This window comes from Silurus meridionalis, chromosome 15 (assembly GCF_014805685.1).
Source record: "Silurus meridionalis isolate SWU-2019-XX chromosome 15, ASM1480568v1, whole genome shotgun sequence".
Taxonomy (NCBI): domain Eukaryota; kingdom Metazoa; phylum Chordata; class Actinopteri; order Siluriformes; family Siluridae; genus Silurus; species Silurus meridionalis.
Window position 1 is genome coordinate 406,784 of NC_060898.1, and position 20,717 is coordinate 427,500.

Below are 20,717 nucleotides of genomic sequence, written 5' to 3' on the forward strand. Positions count from 1 at the left end.
GTGTTAGAGTGGGTAATTGTGTGTTAGTGTGAGTGTGAGTTTGTTAGTGTGACTGTGTGTTAGTGTGTGTTAGTGTGACTGTGTGAGCGTGAGTGTGTGTGAGTGTGTTAGTGATTGTGTAAATGTGTGTTAGTGTGAGTGTGTAAATGAGTGCTAGCATGAGTGTGTTAGTGTGTGTTAATGAGTAAGTGTGTGTTAGTGTAAGTGTGTGTCATCATGAGTGTGTGAGTATGTTAGCGTGAGTGTGTGTTAATGTGAGTGTGTTAGCATGGGTGCATGTTAGTGTGAGTTAGTGTGAGTGTGTGTTAGTGTGTTATCATGAGTGTGTGAGTATGTTAATGTGAGTGTGTCTGAGTGTGTGTTAGTGTAAGTGTGTGTGTATGTTAGTGTGAGTGTGTGTTTGTATGTGTGTTAGTGTGAGTTAGCATTAGTGTATGTTAGTGTAAGTGTGTGTTAGCTTGAGTGTAGGTTAGTGTGAGTGTGTGTGTTAGTGTGAGTGTGTTAGTGTAAGTGCGCGTTAGTATGAGTGTGTGTTAGCATGAGTGTATGTTAGTGTAAGTGTGTGTTAGCTTGAGTGTAGGTTAGTGAGTGTGTGTGTGTGTTAGTGTGAGTGTGTGTTAGTGTAAGTGCGTTAGTATGAGTGTGTGTTAGTGTGAATGTGTTAGTGTGAGTGTGTTAGCATGTGTGTAAGTGTGAATGTGTTAGCTTGAGTGTGTGCTAGTGTGAGTGTGTGTGTGTTAGTGTTATTGTGTGCTAGTGTGTGTGTGCGTGTGTTAGTGTTATTGTGTGCTAGTGTGAGTGTGTGTGTGTTAGTGTTATTGTGTGCTAGTGTGAGTGTGTGTGTGTTTTAGTGTTATTGTGTGCTAGTGTGAGTGTGTGTGTGTGTGTGTTAGTGTTATTGTGTGCTAGTGTGAGTGTGTGTGTGTTTAGTGTTATTGTGTGCTAGTGTGTGTGTGTGTGTGTGTGTGTGTGTGTGTGTGTGTGTAGTGTTATTGTGCTAGTGTGAGTGTGAGTGTGTGTGTGTGTGTTAGTGTTATTGTGTGCTAGTGTGAGTGTGTGTGTTTTAGTGTTATTGTGTGCTAGTGTGAGTGTGTGTGTGTGTGTGTGTGTGTGTGTGTGTGTAGTGTGTGTGTGCTAGTGTGAGTGTGTGTGTTTTAGTGTTATTGTGTGCTTGTGTGTGTGTGTAGTGTTATTGTGTGCTAGTGTGAGTGTGTGTTTTAGTGTTATTGTGTGCTAGTGTGTGTGTGTGTGTAGTGTTATTGTGTGCTAGTGTGTGTGTGTTAGTGTGTGTTAGTGTGTGTGTGTGTGTGTTAGTGTTATTGTGTGCTAGTGTGAGTGTGTGTTAGTGTGACTTAAAGTCCACTGGCCAAAATAAATTATGGGAAGGGTTACTACGGGAACAGTTGCTATGTGGAGGGTTACTATGGGGACAGTTACTATGGGGATGATTTCTATGTGGACGGTTGCTATGGAGAGAGTTACTATAGGGACAGTTGCTATGAAGAGGTTTACTATAGGAACAGTTGCTATGGAGAGGGTTACTATGGGGACGGTTACTATAGGAACAGTTGCTATGGAGAGGGTTACTATGGGGACGGTTACTATAGGGACAGTTGCTATGGAGAGGGTTATTTGGGGAGGTTTTTTATGCCTATGGTTACTATGTTTTGACTGTAAATTTCTAACTTAAATTTGGTTAGCGTTATTTTCTGATGCTAGCTGCACTAGCAGAACCGTAAGCACAATTATTAATATATCACTACATTCCTCTGATTGTAAAATTTGGAATTTGGTTCACATTTACATTTGAATTAGTGGCATTTAGCAGACGCCCGTGTCCAGAGCGACGTACAAAAGTGCTTTCACACACCAGGCCACTAACAGATCTTCAGTCTTACACAGCTAATACACATTTCAGTTCCACAAGCAGGAGAACTTTGTTTCTTGTGTTCTCCTCAGTGACCTCAGAGATGTGGAGTGTGTCACCTCAGGCCTAATTCAGATAAATGAAGCTGGTCCTGCCGTTTGTGCCTCAGTGCCATAAATGCTGCAGTTTTCTGATTCACCACGAGTCGCGTTTCCTCACACAACACGAGCAGAAATATTTCCAGAGGATGTGATGGTGAACGTGTTGATCTGTTCCTGAGCCTCAGCTGCAGGAGAAAACGACTTTCTGCCTCATTGATCTTTGTGTTGGGATGCTCACACATGCTAATCTGACCTCAATCCGGATATTTCAAGGACAAATGACTGCGACTAAATTTCCAAACACCTTCATGTTGGTTTATTGCCTGCACAGGGACGTCACTAACACAGCAATACAACTCAATCCCACGATGTGACCTGCTGTGTAACCGCACTCAAGTGTAGCAGAGGAACTCGGAATAAGTATAAACAGAGCTAGAATTTACCCAAGAGTCAATAAATGTCCAGAAATGAAATCATTCTTATCAAACGAATTCAATTCCATTAGACATTAAATTTCAACAAACTAAAAAAAAAGTGAATTCAGTTAGTTAGCACAGCTAGCATGATCATTGTGGTTGTTCACCTTCCTGAGAAAAAACACACAAAATAAATGTTTATATACTAATGTGACTTAAAGCATCTTGAAATGTTAAAATGATATTTTTAAAGGATTTGAATGAAAAATTAATAAAGTGCAAATGAAGACATTCCCACAAGAATTCCATACATGTGTTTATTTTGGTGTGTTAATATTTATAATAATTATGTTTCTTTTCAGAAAATCATCGGCCTTTTATCTGTAGCTGAAAATGAAAAGTCTGGGAGGTTTTGTGCACGGCGATGCTCTGTCCTCTTCACCACGTCGGAGCCGTAACTCCTGTCACTGAATCACATTATCGAGCTCGAGCAAAAGTTCGTTGATGAGAAAGGACTGGATACGAGTGTGCACAGATTACCCCGAATGCACCTTTGTGATCTGACTATCAGCTTTTTGAAATAAAATACATTTAAAATGATCAAGCTGGAGTTCATCGAGTAGCGTGAGTCAGGTGGGGTGTTTATCCCTGCGAGTTCTCCGCGTTAGCTCCGGTCCTGCTATGTAAGGAAAAGTCGATGACGGCTTCACGATAAACATTTTACGAAGACAACGTTGTGGTTCTTCCTGACATCATAAATACTGTGCCATTGGCTGAAATTCATCCTACAGTAATTAAATAAAACACACGTCGTACTGTTGCGAGACTGAAAAACGTTATTTTTTTGTCATTAACATACACTAGCAAAAAAAAACTTCAAAGCTAGCTAATATCTCAGCGAAATAAGGAATTATATATACAGCTAGCAAGCTAACAAAAACGTGACACACCTGGCTAGCACACCTGGCTAGCACACCTGGCTAGCTCTGTGGTTATTCACAAATATTCAATAAAATACACACAGAAGCAAAATCTCTGTAACTGTTACGGTTCTAGATTCCTGTTTGTAAAGATGATGTCAGGAAGGATGGCCACGCCCACAGGTTCCATATACAAATAGGAAAAAGGTCCTTGCTGGAAATAATAATAATAATAATAATAATAATAATAATAATAATAATAAAAAAAATTGTAAATGTGAATGTGGTCATGTGATCCGAACAATGAATTCGGTTTATTTATTTTTAAAACTGATATAAGCACTGAATTTTCATATCCAGTTTGTAATCATTCAGGGAAAAATTGTTAAATGTTTGCTTTTTTTAATGGTGCATGCAATAGATAAATAATAATAATATTAATAATAATAATAATAATAATAATAATAATAAATAAATCACAACATGTACAGTATTAAATATTTACATCATTTGTACAGATTTTTTTATCAGCGCTCATAAAACACTGCAGCTAACAAGAACAGAAATAAATACTGAATAAATAAATTTCACATTTCTTTTTTTGTGTAACTGTATTTTGTGTTAAGCGCCACTTCAGGACAATTTATAAATAACCTTTAAAGTGGCACCTTGACTTGCTAATGACATCACTTCCTCTTCATTCATAAGATTCCTGGGAACTCGAGACTAGACATGCAAATCTAAATACTTTGCCGAGTCCCTGATAGAAGTGACAGAAGTGATGTGTCGAAGCCCCGCCCCCAAAAATGTGTTGCTACAGCCTTCGCTTTGTTCACGACGACACAACAATCAAATAAACACAACGACAAAGCAGTAAAACAGGTGTCTCCTAATTCCTAATGTTCTGGATATCTGATATGAATAAAAGTGTGATTAAAGCTATAAGCACTAGCCCTGCTTTTCATCTTTGCCCCACCCTATGCCCTGATCTTTAACCAATCAGAACTTCAGCAGCTTTTCTTACTCTTATTTTAGAGTGCGACAGCAAAATAACAATAAAATGGACCATGTTCCAATCCTGCTCTTAGTGCATCCTCGCCGACTTCCCCTTTCCGACTCCCCCCCTCTCCGACTCCCCCTCGCCGACTTCCCCCTCGCCGACTTCCCTTCTCCGACTCCCCTCACCGACTTCCCCTCGCCGACTTCCCTCGCCGACTTCCCCTCGCCGACTTCCCTCGCCTACTCCCCTCTCCGACTTCCCTTCTCCGACTCCCCTCCGACTTCCCTCTCCGACTCCCCTCACCGACTTCCCTCCGACTCCCCTCACCGACTTCCCCTCGCCGACTTCCCTCCGACTCCCCTCTCCGACTTCCCTCGCCGACTTCCCTCCGACTCCCCTCGCCGACTTCCCTCGCCTACTTCCCCTCGCCGACTTCCCTCGCCTACTCCCCTCTCCGACTTCCCTCCGACTTCCCTCGCCTACTTCCCCTCGCCGACTTCCCCGCCTACTCCCCTCTCCGACTCCCCTCCGACTTCCCCTCGCCGACTTCCCTCTCCGACTTCCCCCTCGCCAACTTCCCCCTCGCACTAAATCGATCCTTATCCATCCTCTTATGTAGTGGACTAGATTGTTTAATAACTACAATCTAGTGGCTTTACCTGATTAGATCTTCTTTTATCAAGTGGACTACAACTAATACAACTCCCACAGTCTCAATATCTAGTGCATTATTTCTTTTTTATAATAATTATATTATAATTATTATACCTTTCCCAAATCAACTTTATAACCATCACTGAAATCTCCCACTTCCTAGGGGACCAGATCACAAACAGTCTAGACTTTAGCTTTCTCAGTCTAGTCTTTTTTCTAGTGCACACTATTTTCTAGTGGAGAGAGGCAGATGTAGAGGACAGGGGGGGTATGGAGACGGATGATCCACTGTGGCGACCCCTAATGGGAGAAGCCGAAAGAAGAAGAAGAAGAAAAAGAAGAAGAAGAAGACACTATTTTCTAGTGGACTACGCCTCCCTGCATCTCCACTGTTTCTTCTCCATCACCGTCATTCATATCTTTCACTATCTAGGGGACTTAACTGCTCACAATACAGATGATTACACATCCCAATACCTAGTGGACTTAATCTATAATCTTCCACCATCTAATGGACTACATGACTATTTTAATCTAGTGGAACAAAACTCCCATGATCTAAATTTTCATCAGTCGAGTGAACTACATCTCCAAGGATGGCTATGTTGCCAAACAGAAGACATAATGGCTAAAGATCAACAAGCTAGTGGACTTCACATCCCACTATCTGGTCTCTCTTTCACTATGCAGTGTTTGTAGTCCTGTAGAAGAAGTGCACACCAGAGTAATTCAGGTAAGGGGAAGTCGACAAGGATACACTGAAACAGGACGCAGGTGAGAAGAAAATGTTAGCAATAAAGATTGTATCAAAGAAGCAGAGATTAGCCTTTAACTACATGACTAGCATTATGTTGTATGAAGAGCGTTACACTGTAGGATTAGCAGTATTTTGTGCGATTATTGTTGTACGGTTAGCATTGCGCTGCAGGTGTATTTACGGCGCTCACAGGTACAGGTACGACACCCAGTAGACGAGGTTGAAGAGGCCAAAGGCAGTGGGGAAGAAGATGCGAGCATACGAGTCGATCTTGGCGATGCGGATGTGCAGGCGGCCATGACGCCACGCCCCCGAGCGACAATCCTCAAAGCAGCAGAAGAAGCTTGTGCAGTCTTTCCCGTCCAGACACTCATAGCCGAACTCCTCGTCACGCTCCTGCATGTGCGTGGCGTTGTTCATCTGGATGGCCGTAGCCGAGCGGGGACGGATATCCACCGTCGGGTTCTGCTTCAGTATGGACAAGAGGACAACAATGTCCATTTATACACAAGCACACATGCGTCTACTTTAAGCACCAATCCTGAGAGAGCTCATCCTAGTGCTGGGCAACACATGTTTTTCAGAATATTATATATATATATATATATATTAAAGCCTGAAGATGAAGGAGCTTCACTGTAGGTCTCTCAGTGCTGTAATAAACGCTCAGCTATAACTTAGCTTCACTCTCGCTCACTGTAGGATGTGCCTCCACCCATTTTACTCGTCCTCTCTGTCGCCTTCTCTGACATTTAAACAAGACACTCTATCTTTCGTCTGTGGTCTTTAAACTTGTGCACACACTTCCAGAGTGCTAACCTTTAATCCTCAGATGCAATGCATCATGGGAAATGTCACTATCTCGTTTCTGCGCTCACTCAATGATATTATTACGACACTCAGTCCAGAATTAATCACAGAAATGGCCTCAGTATTGTTTCGATTCTCAATAATAATAGTACTTAATATCTGTTATTATTATTAATATGCTAATTACAATCATAATTTCTTTTTTTTATTTCAGTAAAAAGCAGCTGTGTCTCATTTGCATATTGGAACCTGATTGGCTCATATTTAGTAATACACAAGACAAAAAAAATTTACATAAAATTGCACTGCTATGTATTGTGCTGAACAACAAATCACTATACTGCTCTTTATTATACTAAATATGAGGTGGTATGAAAAAAGTTTGTGTTTCTGTTTCCACGTCTGTGATTTCATCATGGACAGGAATTTAGAACAAAGAGCGAACGTGGAATTCTGCGTGAAACTGGGCAAATACGCCACAGAGGCATTTCATGTGATGTACGTTTGACATACAGCGACGCTGTAACGACTCGTTCGAGGTGTTTCAAGAGTGGAAAAACATCACTGGAAGATGATGAGAGTTTAGGAAGACCTTCTGCGAGCTCAACCCCCAAACTGAGCTGTACTGTACTGAGCTGTACTGTACTGAGCTGTACTGTACTGTACTGAGCTGTACTGTACTGAGCTGTACTGTACTGAGCTATACTGTACTGTACTGAGCTGTACTGTACTGCATTATACTGTACTGAGCTGTACTGTACTGAGCTGTACTGTACTGAGCTGTACTATACTGTACTGAGCTGTACTGTACTGAGCTATACTGTACTGTACTGAGCTGTACTGTACTGCATTATACTGTACTGAGCTGTACTGTACTGAGCTGTACTGTACTGTACTGAGCTGTACTGTACTGCATTATACTGTACTGAGCTGTACTGTACTGAGCTGTACTGTACTGAGCTGTACTGTACTGTACTGAGCTGTACTGTACTGAGCTGTACTGTACTGAGCTGTACTATACTGTACTGAGCTGTACTGTACTGTACTGAGCTGTACTGTACTGTACTGAGCTGTACTGTACTGAGCTGTACTGTACTGAGCTGTACTGTACTGTACTGAGCTGTACTGTACTGTACTGAGCTATACTGTACTGAGCTGTACTGTACTGAGCTGTACTGTACTGTACTGAGCTATACTGTACTGAGCTATACTGTACTGAGCTGTACTGTACTGAGCTGTACTATACTGTACTGAGCTGTACTGTACTGTACTGAGCTATACTGTACTGAGCTGTACTGTACTGAGCTGTACTGTACTGTACTGAGCTATACTGTACTGAGCTGTACTGTACTGAGCTGTACTGTACTGAGCTGTACTGTACTGTACTGAGCTATACTGTACTGAGCTGTACTGTACTGAGCTGTACTGTACTGAGCTATACTGTACTGAGCTGTACTGTACTGAGCTGTACTGTACTGTACTGAGCTGTACTGTACTGAGCTGTACTGTACTGAGCTGTACTGTACTGTACTGAGCTGTACTGTACTGAGCTGTACTGTACTGAGCTGTACTGTACTGTACTGAGCTGTACTGTACTGAGCTGTACTGTACTGAGCTGTACTGTACTGTACTGAGCTATACTGTACTGAGCTATACTGTACTGAGCTGTACTGTACTGAGCTGTACTGTACTGAGCTATACTGTACTGAGCTGTACTGTACTGAGCTGTACTATACTGTACTGAGCTATACTGTACTGAGCTATACTGTACTGAGCTGTACTGTACTGAGCTGTACTGTACTGAGCTATACTGTACTGAGCTGTACTGTACTGTACTGAGCTATACTGTACTGAGCTGTACTGTACTGAGCTGTACTGTACTGAGCTATACTGTACTGAGCTGTACTGTACTGTACTGAGCTATACTGTACTGAGCTGTACTGTACTGAGCTGTACTGTACTGCATTATACTGTACTGAGCTGTACTGTACTGCATTATACTGTACTGTAATATACAGTAATAAACTCTAGAGCAGGAGGAAGACGATGGAAGAGAGAACTGACCTCATGTGTTTAGGGATGTTTTGCCCAGCACGAGTTCCCTTAAGACTGCTTATAGTCCCTTATGAATAAAGTGCACTAGTTTTTTAGATTGAGTTTTGGTGTGTGTTTTGCTCTGAGTCATGTGACTCGAATCGTAGACAGCATGTGCAGGAAAGCAGCATGAAATAAAGAGCAATAAACCAAACCTGCAGCTTTAACAGCATGAAATCAGACAACACTGAGAGCAGAGAGTCAAGACATCCATCCATCTCTCTCTCTCTCTCTCTCTCTCTCTCTCTCTCTCTCTCTCTCTCTTTAATGTTTTTTATTTTATTAATCGTATATATATATACTATTTTATTATCATTAACTTAACCATTTTCCCAAACTGACACTCAGAATGTTTTTCAGCTTTTTAAGGCTTTAGATAAAAATTTGTATGATAAAGAAAGAGGTAAAAAAAGAAAAAAGAAAAAGAAAAACATGAATGAAATAAGTTCTACCTCTCTCTCTATAGATAGATAGATAGATAGATAGATAGATAGATAGATAGATAGATAGATAGATAGATAGATAGAGCATAAAATAATAATTTTCAACGTTTTAGAACAAAAAAAAAAGCCAGAAACTTTTTAAGGTGAAAATTCTTAAATCTAAAAAAAAATTTTTTAATAAGTCAAAATTTAAAGGTCAATCGTTTAAAGACCACGTGTTAAAAATTTCAAAGGTTTTGTTACTGAAAGATTGAAAATACTAAAATGTAAAAATAAATAAATAAATAAATAAATAAATAAATAAATAAATAAATAAATATGACGTGTGCAGTATAAATTCTCATGTTAAATTTGTAAAGCGTGTTAATGAGGGTGTCTTTTTCAGGCTGTTAAAGCTCTCGTGAAACAGTGTCAGGGTAAAGCCACACACACACACACACACACACACACACACACACACACACAGGCCGATCAGTAGGCAAGGAAAAAAGAAAGCCGCCATCTTCAATTAGCAAAACAATAACGTTAACGAGCTCAAACAGGAGAGTGAATTAATACGTAGTGTTTTTTTTTTTTTGCTGCTGTTATAGCGCAAGACATTTAGCAGTTATTAGCAGTAGCATGATGCTAATCGTGCTCACTGAAGGAAATGTTAAATGGGTTAGCTTGAACAGAGAGAGTGCGCTCTCACTCACACACACACATACACACACACACACACACACACACACACACACACACACACACACATACACACACACACACACACACACACACACACACACACACACACACACACACACACACACACACACACACACACACACACACACACACACACACACACACACACACACACACACACACACACATGCAAAACTCTTACACAAGCAAAAATACCTTTGAGGAAAAGAGCCGAGGAGCTGTCCATACAGGAAGAACAAAAAGAACATGTGGAATTAACAAAAAAAAAGAGGGAAAAACAAAAGAACTCCGACACATGAAAAACAACAAAATGTCGAAAAATTGATGAATTCACAGAGATGTTACTGTATACAAACACACACACACACACACACACACACACACACACACACACACACCAGCAAAGACACTAACACACTTAAAACACACTCGCAGGAGGACGAACTGAGAGTCAACCTGAAAGTTTCACTCAAAGATGAAAGACAATTAACCATCCACAAAGTCAACAATCTGAAACGTAAAAGTGTTAGCATTGGGAGTTAGCGTCTACGAGCTAGCAGACTGAGATCTTTTTTAAATTTGAACAAATATTAAAACATAATTAAAATAAAAATTACAATAAAATACAATAAAATAATCAATTATTATATAACCTCAATTAAAGAATTCACCATTTTAAATAAATAATTTAATTATTTAAACTCTGAAATTGATTAATTAAATATAATAAAAAGAATTTGCAATAAAAATCTAACATTTTAATTTGTATAATTTTTTCTTTTATTTTTAGATTTAGTAAAGAAGGCAGTTTTTTCCCAGAATCTGAGTTTTGTTTCAGAATCGTTTGTTTGTTTTTACTGGAACTTTGTGGACGTTTCATTTTGCTGATTTTATTTTTTCTGTAACTTTAAAGACTATTTGTAATTAATCTGTAAAACTGTAGAGGTGGAGTAAACCCGTGTCTCCTCACCGGGTTTTTCTTCTTCTTGTCTTTGTTCTTGCTCGGTTTGCGGTTGCTCACGAAGTAGTGCAGCGTCCCGTACTCGATCAGCGCCGCGAACACGAAGATGAAGCACACGGACACGAAGAGGTCCATAGCCGTCACGTACGACACTTTGGGCAGTGACTTCCTGGCGATGGTGCTGAGCGTTGTCATGGTGAGCACCGTGGTGATTCCTGCATGGAAAAAAGGTTGGAGTTAGCACACTTGCTAATCTTAATGCTAACCAGCTTAATGCCACAACTAGCTTTAAATAAACAGCAAGAACATCCACTGAGCTGAACAGCTGTTTATTAGCCGTGCTAGCTTCTGCTGATCAACCACGTTCATCATTCAGCTAAATCACACACATTATTGAAGATGTAGTTTTAAAGGCCAGAGTCAGGGTTCCATGAGTTCCTTAGCTCTTCTTGGTGAATCTGCACCTGAGTGTAGCGCCGATGGAACCCTGCAGTACTCTATAATTAATACCTAATTATGGTATGCATGAGGAAAAAACTCTTCGTGGCAGGGGAGCGTTCACCAGAAACAACCATCTGCTCTATCATGAGAGGACGGAGAGCTCTGGGGCTCGAGACCACTGATATTTCATAAAGAAGAAAGAGTGTAATTAGCTAGAAGTTATAAATACAGAACAACATCTCAAGGTTCCAAACGTTCTGCTCATACAATTTGTTACTCTTCATAAATCAAAGAACAGGACACAACTTTACTGAGGGACATGACATCACTGGGGGGCAGGACATCACTGGGGGCATGACATTACTGGGGGCATTACTGGGGGCAGGACATAACTGGGGGTATTATGGGGGCAGGACATTAGTGGGGAGCATTACTGGGGGCATTACTGGGGGTAGGACATTACTGGGGGCAGGACATCACTGGGGGCCTGACATTAATGAGGGGCATGACATACACATACACATACACATACATACCCTGTATGTATGTGTATGTGACAAATAAAATTTGATTTGATTACTAGGGGCATGACATCACTGGGGGCAGGACATTAATGGGGGCAGGACATTACTGGGGGCATGACATTATTGAGGGGCAGGACATCACTGGGGGCAGGACATTACTGGGGGGCAGGACATTAATGGGGGGCAGGACATTAATGGGAAAGAACAAACCTACGAGCTTTTGTTTGAAGTTTTCACAGATTGTTAAAAGTTCCAAACATAAAACTTTGTGTTTAAGAACAAACCCAAAATAAACAAAATACACAATTAACAATAAAGAGTGATATGGAAATAATTACAATACCTAAAGATGTGCGTGCAGGGACGGCATCCTTGTTAATCCAGAAGGAGACCCAGGAGAGGACGACGATCAGGGTACAGGGGATGTAGGTCTGGATGGTAAAGTAGCCCATTCTCCTGCTCAGGTCAAAGAAGACGGTCAGCACCACGTAGTCACCTACAAACAAAAGGAAGAAATACCTTATCATTTTAGCATGTGATCATTCATGCTAAAATACTCAATGTAGCAGTGTAGCTAATAATGTAAATGATTTCGATCATCAGACACTGTAGGCTCCGCCCACCTACCCACAACTTCAATACATTGTCAAAGCTCTTGGTAACTTGGCCCCTATTGCTGATACATTATGAAAAAACCCACAAACAGATATCATTAATTTATTCCTGAAGTTTAAGAGGAAGCTTTGTGTCTTAATCTGAAAATCTTCATCATAACATAAAACCTGAGAAGAACATCCTGAGGACTCAGTAGCCACCTACACACCTCAGACACATTTTTAAATAAAACTGTCTACTGTTTATCTGAAGAGCCAGAGGGTGGGCCAGAGTGTCCTAGAGGACATCTGAAGATCAAGAATGTTTTAGCAGATAATAACCTTTACCTTTAACGGTCAACTCAGGAAGAGAAAAAGAGGAATGAGGAGGAAGACAATAAGAAGTTCAAAGCTTGGGATTTACGATTTTTGGGTTTTGGGGTCATTTTAAATCCTACTGAAAAAATAAGACATTATGAACAAATGAGATCAGTGTAGTTTTCAATTTGGTGTTTATGTAAATCAAAATGATGAAACTCGGGTAACCAATCAGCAGTGAGCAGTGCTTTTGGCTCCTCCCACACAGTTACAATTTGAAGCAGGGGGCAAAAACCCATGGAGCTGGAAAGCATTTACCCCAGAGTGTAATTTCTCAATGCTGGAAGTGAAGTGTTCTCACGGTGACGATAGGAACACACATTATTTGTTTTTCTGCTGACTGAGCATCAGTGCACACGAGGAACATTCACCTTCCCACTAATGGAGCTTTTCAGACAGCTTTAATCCACACATGAGCTGTTAGAGCTCAGGTCGAGCCGATTCAGCAGAAGCCCAAGGCCCAGAGACGTGCAACTGACATTAATAAGACAACCAGCTGCTGTAGGGATCTGCCACGCCTTCGCTCTTCCCAACACTCATTACATCCTGGCAGGAAGTGAGTCTCGGAGAGATGGTTATCGACAAAAGCTCCTCTATTAGGAGCTCGGTGTGTCTGAGGGCGAGTGTAGAAAGTGGAGATGTGATGCTGCAGGGAACTGATGGATACATAAAGTTCATGTCTTTTCAGCTCTGAATGTTTTGTCCACAGTACAAAAGAACGTTTCAGCTCAGTGACTCAGACTGGGATTGTTTTATTCCTCTGACACTGCGGCGACTTGCTAACGATTACAGTTACACTCCTGATCTCACTTACCTTATAGCAGCTATAAACACACGTTCCCTGAGCAGCCTCACATTCTTTTCTTTCTTCTCTGTTTACATGAGCAAGATCAGGTTTACCTTTACATTTTACAAAGCACTGACACTGAGACTCCTTCCATACATCTCATTTATTAAAACATCTCCATGCTTTTCTGGGAATGAGCTGTTCCTGTAAAATATATGTGCATTATAAAAGTCATATTTATCACTTATATACTATAAACCTGCACTTTCAGTGCTGCTGTTACAGAGAATTATTCAAAACCTGCTGACCAATCAGAATTCAGATCTCATCAGCTACAGTACACTGCTATGAGATAAAAAATAAAAAGACCTGATCGTCTCTTTTATTTACTGAGAATTAGATCAGAGAAGCTGCATGTGTATGGAAGGAGTCTCCAGTGCGAGGGAAAGCTGCAGCGTTCCAGGAGATCATCTTCAGTGTGGATTCTGAGGGGAGGTGGGAGCTTAGTGGTTAAGGCACTGGACTTTGGATCGAAGTGGACGAAGGTTGTAAGTTCAAATCCCAGCACATCAAATGTAAGTTGCCATGGATATGTTTGTGTGCTGTACATGTTATGGGTTTTATAGATTGCTGACATCCAAACTTAAAAAAGAAATCCAAAACGCATCAACACCATTAAGGACGTCAACTTCCTATTGATTCTGAACGTCGCTGTTATAAACGGAAAAACGGCGGCATTTTTGATGTTCTGAAAGACAAAATGTCTCCGTCTGCATCTCCTCTGGCATCTTTTTTTCCGGCACTAAAATGAAATATTGATCAGGACTCTTGGCCAACGCCTTCCTGAAGACGGAGGACTGAGTGAAGTAAAGGAGAGCGGAAGAAGTCCAGGCTGCTTTACTCTCCCGACACATCAAACATCCTCCATGGATTTTTGTCTTTTTAAATGGAAATGCAACACCTCAAAGCCCAGAGATCTCATCTGTCAGCCGGCTTCCGTCTAATGGAACAAATGGTGGCAGTGATAAAAAAAAAAATGAATAATACATCACAAACCTTTCATCTTCGCCCGCCCACAGCATCTCCGAGCTCTCCGTCGGGATCGTTCCTTTTTTAATTTCTTTTTTCCCTCTCTTTTTGTTGCAGAGTGTTTGTGAAACCTCTCAAGGGCATGGAACAGAAGTGTAAGGAATCACTCCAGGTGTCAGAGTTAAGTGTCAGAAGGACATCAATAGCCAGAGTGTTTGCGGCTTCTGAACTCGGGATCGAAAGGTTTAATGGGGAAAATCTGTGTCGCTGCTCGGGATCGTCAAAGACGAGGCTAATGTGGCTAATGAGAACCTGTCCTGCGTGCTAACCGTGTTAGTGCTTTATTTAAAAAGTCATCTACTCAATTAAACACTTTTAAAGGACTTTGGGAAAAGTGGTACAATCCTCATCTGAGCGCTAACTGCAAATCTACTAACTGTGTTTTATTTTATTTACTTAACATCTAGTTATCGACCAAATCACCCTGGAGATGTGGATCCTCCTGTCGCATGAAATGAAATCAGAATCACACAAACAAAGATTCAGGAAATAGAAATACAGATGACGCAGCGTAACACAACGAGTCTCTACACCATCATTATAGATGCTACAGTTCATGAATATTGATGAATATGCAAATTGGGGAAAACGCCTCCACAATCCAAACACCCCGATCCTGCTAATATTAGCTCATGTAGCTCACATTCATCACACAGTGGGGCTTCTCACTGATTTGTTTAACATCAGACTGAAAAACTGTCACAATATAGCATTAAGTTGCCATGACAACCAGGTAACCATCAACTAGCTTAGCATAGGTGTTCTGAGGCTACGTTGTTATCTTCTAGTAACTTACACATCGAATTAATTTGTATTACATGCCTAGCTCCGCCCATAAATACATTTTTTCACAGAATCAGTAAGAATGAATGTGGATATATTTAAATTAGAAAGTGTATTTGTATAATTTATTTCATGTAAATATTGTGTAAACATTTTGTGACAAAAACTGACGCCAAGAAAAGCACAAAAATTCCAATGTACAAATACTGCAATGTACCTGTGCAAATGGCAAAGAAACACAATGTAAAAAACATTCTGCATTTCCTTCAAAAGGAAAAAAAACCTTCTGTTTTTTTACATGATATTTAGATCTACTTTTGGTTGATCTGTTGGCAGTTTGTTAAGCTGATATTATTATTCAAGAAATAGGCAGAGAATAAAAGAAAAAAGAAAAAAAAGGGAAAAAACTAACAATAAAAAAGGAATGAACTATTAAGGATTAAAAAAGAAATTAGAAATAAGAAAAAGGCAAAGATAAAATGGATCTGTTTTAAAATCTATTTTAAATAAATGTACTGAAAAACTCAGACAGGACAGAATTCTCCCATGTGTAAATCTATAAATATAAATATCTCCTTCTTTACTCTGAACTGAAATGGCGAGTGTGATGTGGAGCCTCTGCAGTGAGATATCGAGCGCAGCATCCTAATCACTATCTCACATCTTCCTCTTCCTGCACGGCGGTGGTGAAAATCTCCACCGGAATAATCTCCTTCTCAGATAGAGTTATAAAAATGTAATAATAACTCGTCCGTGCGGCTCGTTTATCATCCGGCGCGCTTTAGAACCTGCGGGACTTTCAGGGGCGAATGGGATTAAGCAAATAACACTCGCTCCCGCCTCCTGCCTCCACCGCCTCAACCACATTACACCCGTAAATACGAATTTTCTCTTCAATTTGTGGCGAGGAGCAGAGGCTTATGGGACGGAGTGGAGTGCTGAAACATCACTCCTGGAGCTGTGACTCACTTACTGCTGCTGCGCAATAAACGCAGCCTCTTATTATTATTATTGTTACTTTTATTACTATTATTCTCCTCCTCAGCTCGTGCTAATCACTTTAAACAGTTAAAACAGGTTGGGTAAAGTGCTAGCTTTTAGACTTCCTGTCTTCTTCTTCTTCTTCTTCTTCTCCTGTTTCTTGTCGTCCCTCTGCTACACCACTGTTTGATTAGCAGTTATACGCTAACACCTTCATTCCCAGAAGAAACCGATAGAGAAGATAATAGAGTTTTTATTGCTGCACTGCAAAGCGTTTTAGCGTAGCGGCTTTAAAACCTACCAAACTAATTTATCAAAAACACAGCCGGTTTCAAATCGCTTTAAAACTAGAGAAGATCAGCAGCACCACTCACAGGGACACGACTCCCGAGTGTCCAAATTAAACAGATCTGAGAGAAGAGATCGTTATCCAGATTAAAAACAAGAACAACATCATGAGTTCACTGTGGGCGTGTCCCAAACCATACCCATTACATCCATTTAAAATAACATGACTCACAGAATTAGCCAGGAGGACCAGGAGAACTGTGGGGAGATCAGATCAGACACACCACGCTCCATCTGGACTTTATGAAATGTAGTAAGCTGAAAGCATTTTGAAAAAGTAGTCAGATGAGAAGACTTGGAACACTGTGAAACATGGTGGTGGTAGCATCATGTTTTCACGGTGCTTATCATCAGCAGGGACAGAAAGAAACTGGTCAGAGTTGAAAGCAGCCAAATTCAGAGTTTTTCTGGGAAAAAAATCTGATTGCGAGTTGAGACTTGAGGCGGAGCTTGATACTTGGGGGCGGGGCTTTGTCTTAAAACATGACAAGATACACTGAAGCAGATCAACACCAAGAACCTGAGAGTTTCAGAATGGACTCAGTGAAAAAGTGTGGTCTGACCAAAGGCTTTGGGCAGGAACATCAGGATCCAGATGTGCAAAGTTGTGAAATATTCCAGCATCATGAGTCCACTGTGTCCCAAACCACACATTCACTCACTTATTCACTCTCTCTCTCTCTCTCTCTCTCTCTCTCTCTCTTCTCTCTCTCTCGCTCTCTTTCTCTGTAGTCCACACAAACACCATCACTAACATCTGCAGCATCCAGCTGTGACTGTAACATAAACCACCTCCTGCTGTTTTCAGATTTTTCGTCACGTCAAGGAGAAGAAAAAGGTGTTCGAACGTTAGAATGGTGATGACGGCGCAGTAACGAGGACTCCAAGGACACACCGATTGTTTCAGTTACCATGGCGATCGACGTCCTGAGAGAAACCCGAGCGAGGAGACAAACGAGTCAAGACTGAAATAAAGGGATTAGTATGTCACATATCTGAAATGAGACGCTGCGGGTGAGGATTATTAATCAGCACCGAGCTTCTGAGACACAAAAACAATAAAAGGAACATTCATTTTTCTCTGCTGAGCGGTGAGCATAAGTATTCACCCCCTGGAACATTTCACAGTATGTAGTCTTAGTACTGAAATGCAGAACCCTCAATCTCAATAAATACCCCTGTTCTGTTCCTGAAAGAACCCAGAGGCTGGTTCCTAGACAAAGAGCTTCATGGAGAGTAAGAAGAGATACTGCGACCAAGTTCTGGAAAAATATCAGGGTTTAAACTTTGAATATGACACAAGCACCACTCTGCCTCGAGAACGTAAAAACATACCGCAAACCACACCTACTTGACTTTTTCAGTGGCATACAGCGTATTTTATTTTGACCATCAAATGCAGTAGCTGCATCTCCTTAATGTTGATTGTTGTATGGTGCTAAATAGTTCCTTTAAAGGTTCCCCAACATTTGTCAGAAGTTCTTACATTTCCTAAAGGAGCATCAAAGCTTGTAAATGCTAATGTTACTGAAAGCTACAAAAAAAGAGCGTTGATAAGAGCATGAATGCACAATGTGCGACCAGGGTTCTGCGGGTTCTGTATTAGATAAAGAAAGAGAGAACTTCCTCTTTTCTCCATCAATACTCATTACAATGAATCTTCTCCTCAAGCAGGATTTTATTCATGATCTCATGCTTCACTCTTTTCTAGACATTTAGGGTGTGTGGATTATAGTAATGGTGTGTATATAAATATGTGTGTGTGTGTGTGTGTGTGTGTGTGTAACCTGAGAAGGTGCTGACAATATCTGAGATGTTCCTCAGACCCACGAAGGAGAACTGATACAGCCTCCAGGAGCGTATATCTCCGACCTCGACGGAACTCCGCTTCCACTTATAAATGATCTCCTCCTTGGGTAGCCGTCTGCAAAAACGAGATGCTCATAAACACAAAAACATCGAAAAAGAGCTGGAAAATGTTCTGAACCGGTTTATATGCGAGCTGTTTGTCGTGTTTGTCGTTTTGGTGGTTGACCAGCAACAGAGTTCTCAGCACTTCAAGAGCAAATAGTCCAGACGTGTCACAGATGAAACCTAGTAGCTATATTCAGTTCTGTTAGTGTGGTTAGCCCCGCCCCTTTTTGGTACGTGGGTGGGGCCATGTTATTGCATCCATTTGTTTATCTCATTTGTGTTTCTCAGTGTGATCTAAAACAGCAACACACCTGATTTGACACACAACCATTATTGGTAAATTATATATAAATATTTGCTGCTGCATAAAATGTAACGCTTCACTCCACATGAGGATCGGCTCCAACCCCTGGTGGATCATCAGGTCACGTGTTGTGGTTCGTGTCTTTCTTAGGTCTGACACGGGAAAAACTGTGGGATTGGAACGAGGCCAAACTCCATCCTGCAATATTGGTTACTTTCTTTGCTGCTTTTTAGGACAAATTCTGTCAGAAAGCTTTTTGTGGATATTTTCTCCACGGTTCATCATGTGCACTCTAGCAGTCTCATTAGCATGAAAAAGGTCTTCACTAGAGCGAGAGAGAGAGAGAGAGAGAGAGAGAGAGAGATTTTCTGCAACACTCTGAGCCTGATGGACTGAAAGGCAGGTGATGAGGGCATAAAGTGAAATTTTTTAATCATTTGATTTCTCATGAAAAGGTAAAGACCTCCTCCTATCAGCATGTTAAAGAGCCGCATGGAAAGAACGAGCAACATAGAAAGAGAAAAAGAAAAGGAGGAACGATAGAGGAATGGAGGAGCAGCATATGGCCACACTTACAGCTCGAGAACTCCAGGGGACAGGAATGTTCATCCATGGGAAAGTTATTCAGTTTAAGCTGGCACTCGGCATCGATGGTCAACCTACAGACAGAAATACCTCGCACAATTACATCGCTAACACAGGCCAAGATTCACTTCATATTACACACACACACACACACACACACACACACACACACACACACACACACACACACACACACACACACACTTCCAATCTGCAGCTTTGGATCGATCCCATTATGTGGGCAAAAAGAAGAACTTAACAAACACGACATGAGAACAGAGTTTGGCATTTTTATTGTTGAAACTTAAATTATCTTATCAAATAACTGGATACGTGTCAAGGAAAAAACGTGTCTGTCCGTATTTTCACGTGAAATGATTAACGTATTTGTGAAGTTGAAGATGTAAATAAAGGCGTCTCATTGTTAACGGGTTTCGGAGCGCTTGTGTGTTTGTGTTATTTTGTTTGAAACAGAGGACAGATTTAAAGCTGACAATAAACACGTTTTACACGTGTTTCACGTGACTACAGGCCATTTAGAAACTCTGAGCAGCATCACATAGGTTATAAATTCAACACTTGTTTTCACCTCAGAGTGTACAGGATTCGCCCATCGTTCCAGATCCGGAGCATGCGATTGGGTGTCGTGATCCAGTGGGCGTCGGCCTTTTTAGAGTTCCGGAAGAAGGTGTCGGGGATCCAGATCTTTCCCACCATATTGCTGTTGAGACGCAGGACCTTCATGGTGCTGTTAAACTTCAGGCGTCTGTCGTACCAGGTCTGAGCAAAGAAGATGTCGATGGTGTATTCCTGTCAGGGGGAGGAGCCATGAAAGACAACACAGTCACGTAAACACGTGCACTACAAAGTTAGAAAGGCCGTGTTCCATTATTGATTATAAAACAACCTTGTGGACTTCTGGGTAATTAGAAGATTTGTTTGTTAGAAGAAATGTAACTGAGTCTGTATATCTGTAGGATATTTATCCAGAATGTCCTACAGATATAGGTCCTGTCACATGTTGTTGATAATGCGCTAGCTAACCAAGTTCATTAGCATCAAAGGTCACACCAGATCACATTAGATCATACCAGATCACACCAGATCACTCTAGCTCACAAGATCAAACCAGATCACCCAGATCATACGAAATCACACCAGCTCACAAGATCACACCAGATTACTTAGATCACGCCAAATCAAACCGACTCACAAGATCACACGAGATCACATCGGATCACAATCTCGCCTGCTCACACCAG

At 41.1% G+C, this 20,717-nt stretch overlaps 1 protein-coding gene across 1 annotated transcript in view; it reads right to left on the reverse strand.

Moving 5' to 3' along the window:
- Positions 1-4,844: 4,844 nt before the first annotated feature.
- gabrg2 (gamma-aminobutyric acid type A receptor subunit gamma2) overlaps positions 4,845-20,717 on the reverse strand; it is a 30,085-nt gene continuing 14,212 nt past the window's right edge. The window contains 7 exon segments of the mRNA XM_046867140.1: positions 4,845-6,183; positions 10,738-10,943; positions 12,037-12,189; positions 18,440-18,565; positions 18,568-18,576; positions 19,447-19,529; positions 20,045-20,265. Of these exon segments, the coding sequence (XP_046723096.1) occupies positions 5,902-6,183; positions 10,738-10,943; positions 12,037-12,189; positions 18,440-18,565; positions 18,568-18,576; positions 19,447-19,529; positions 20,045-20,265 (1,080 nt within the window). The 3' untranslated portion in view covers positions 4,845-5,901.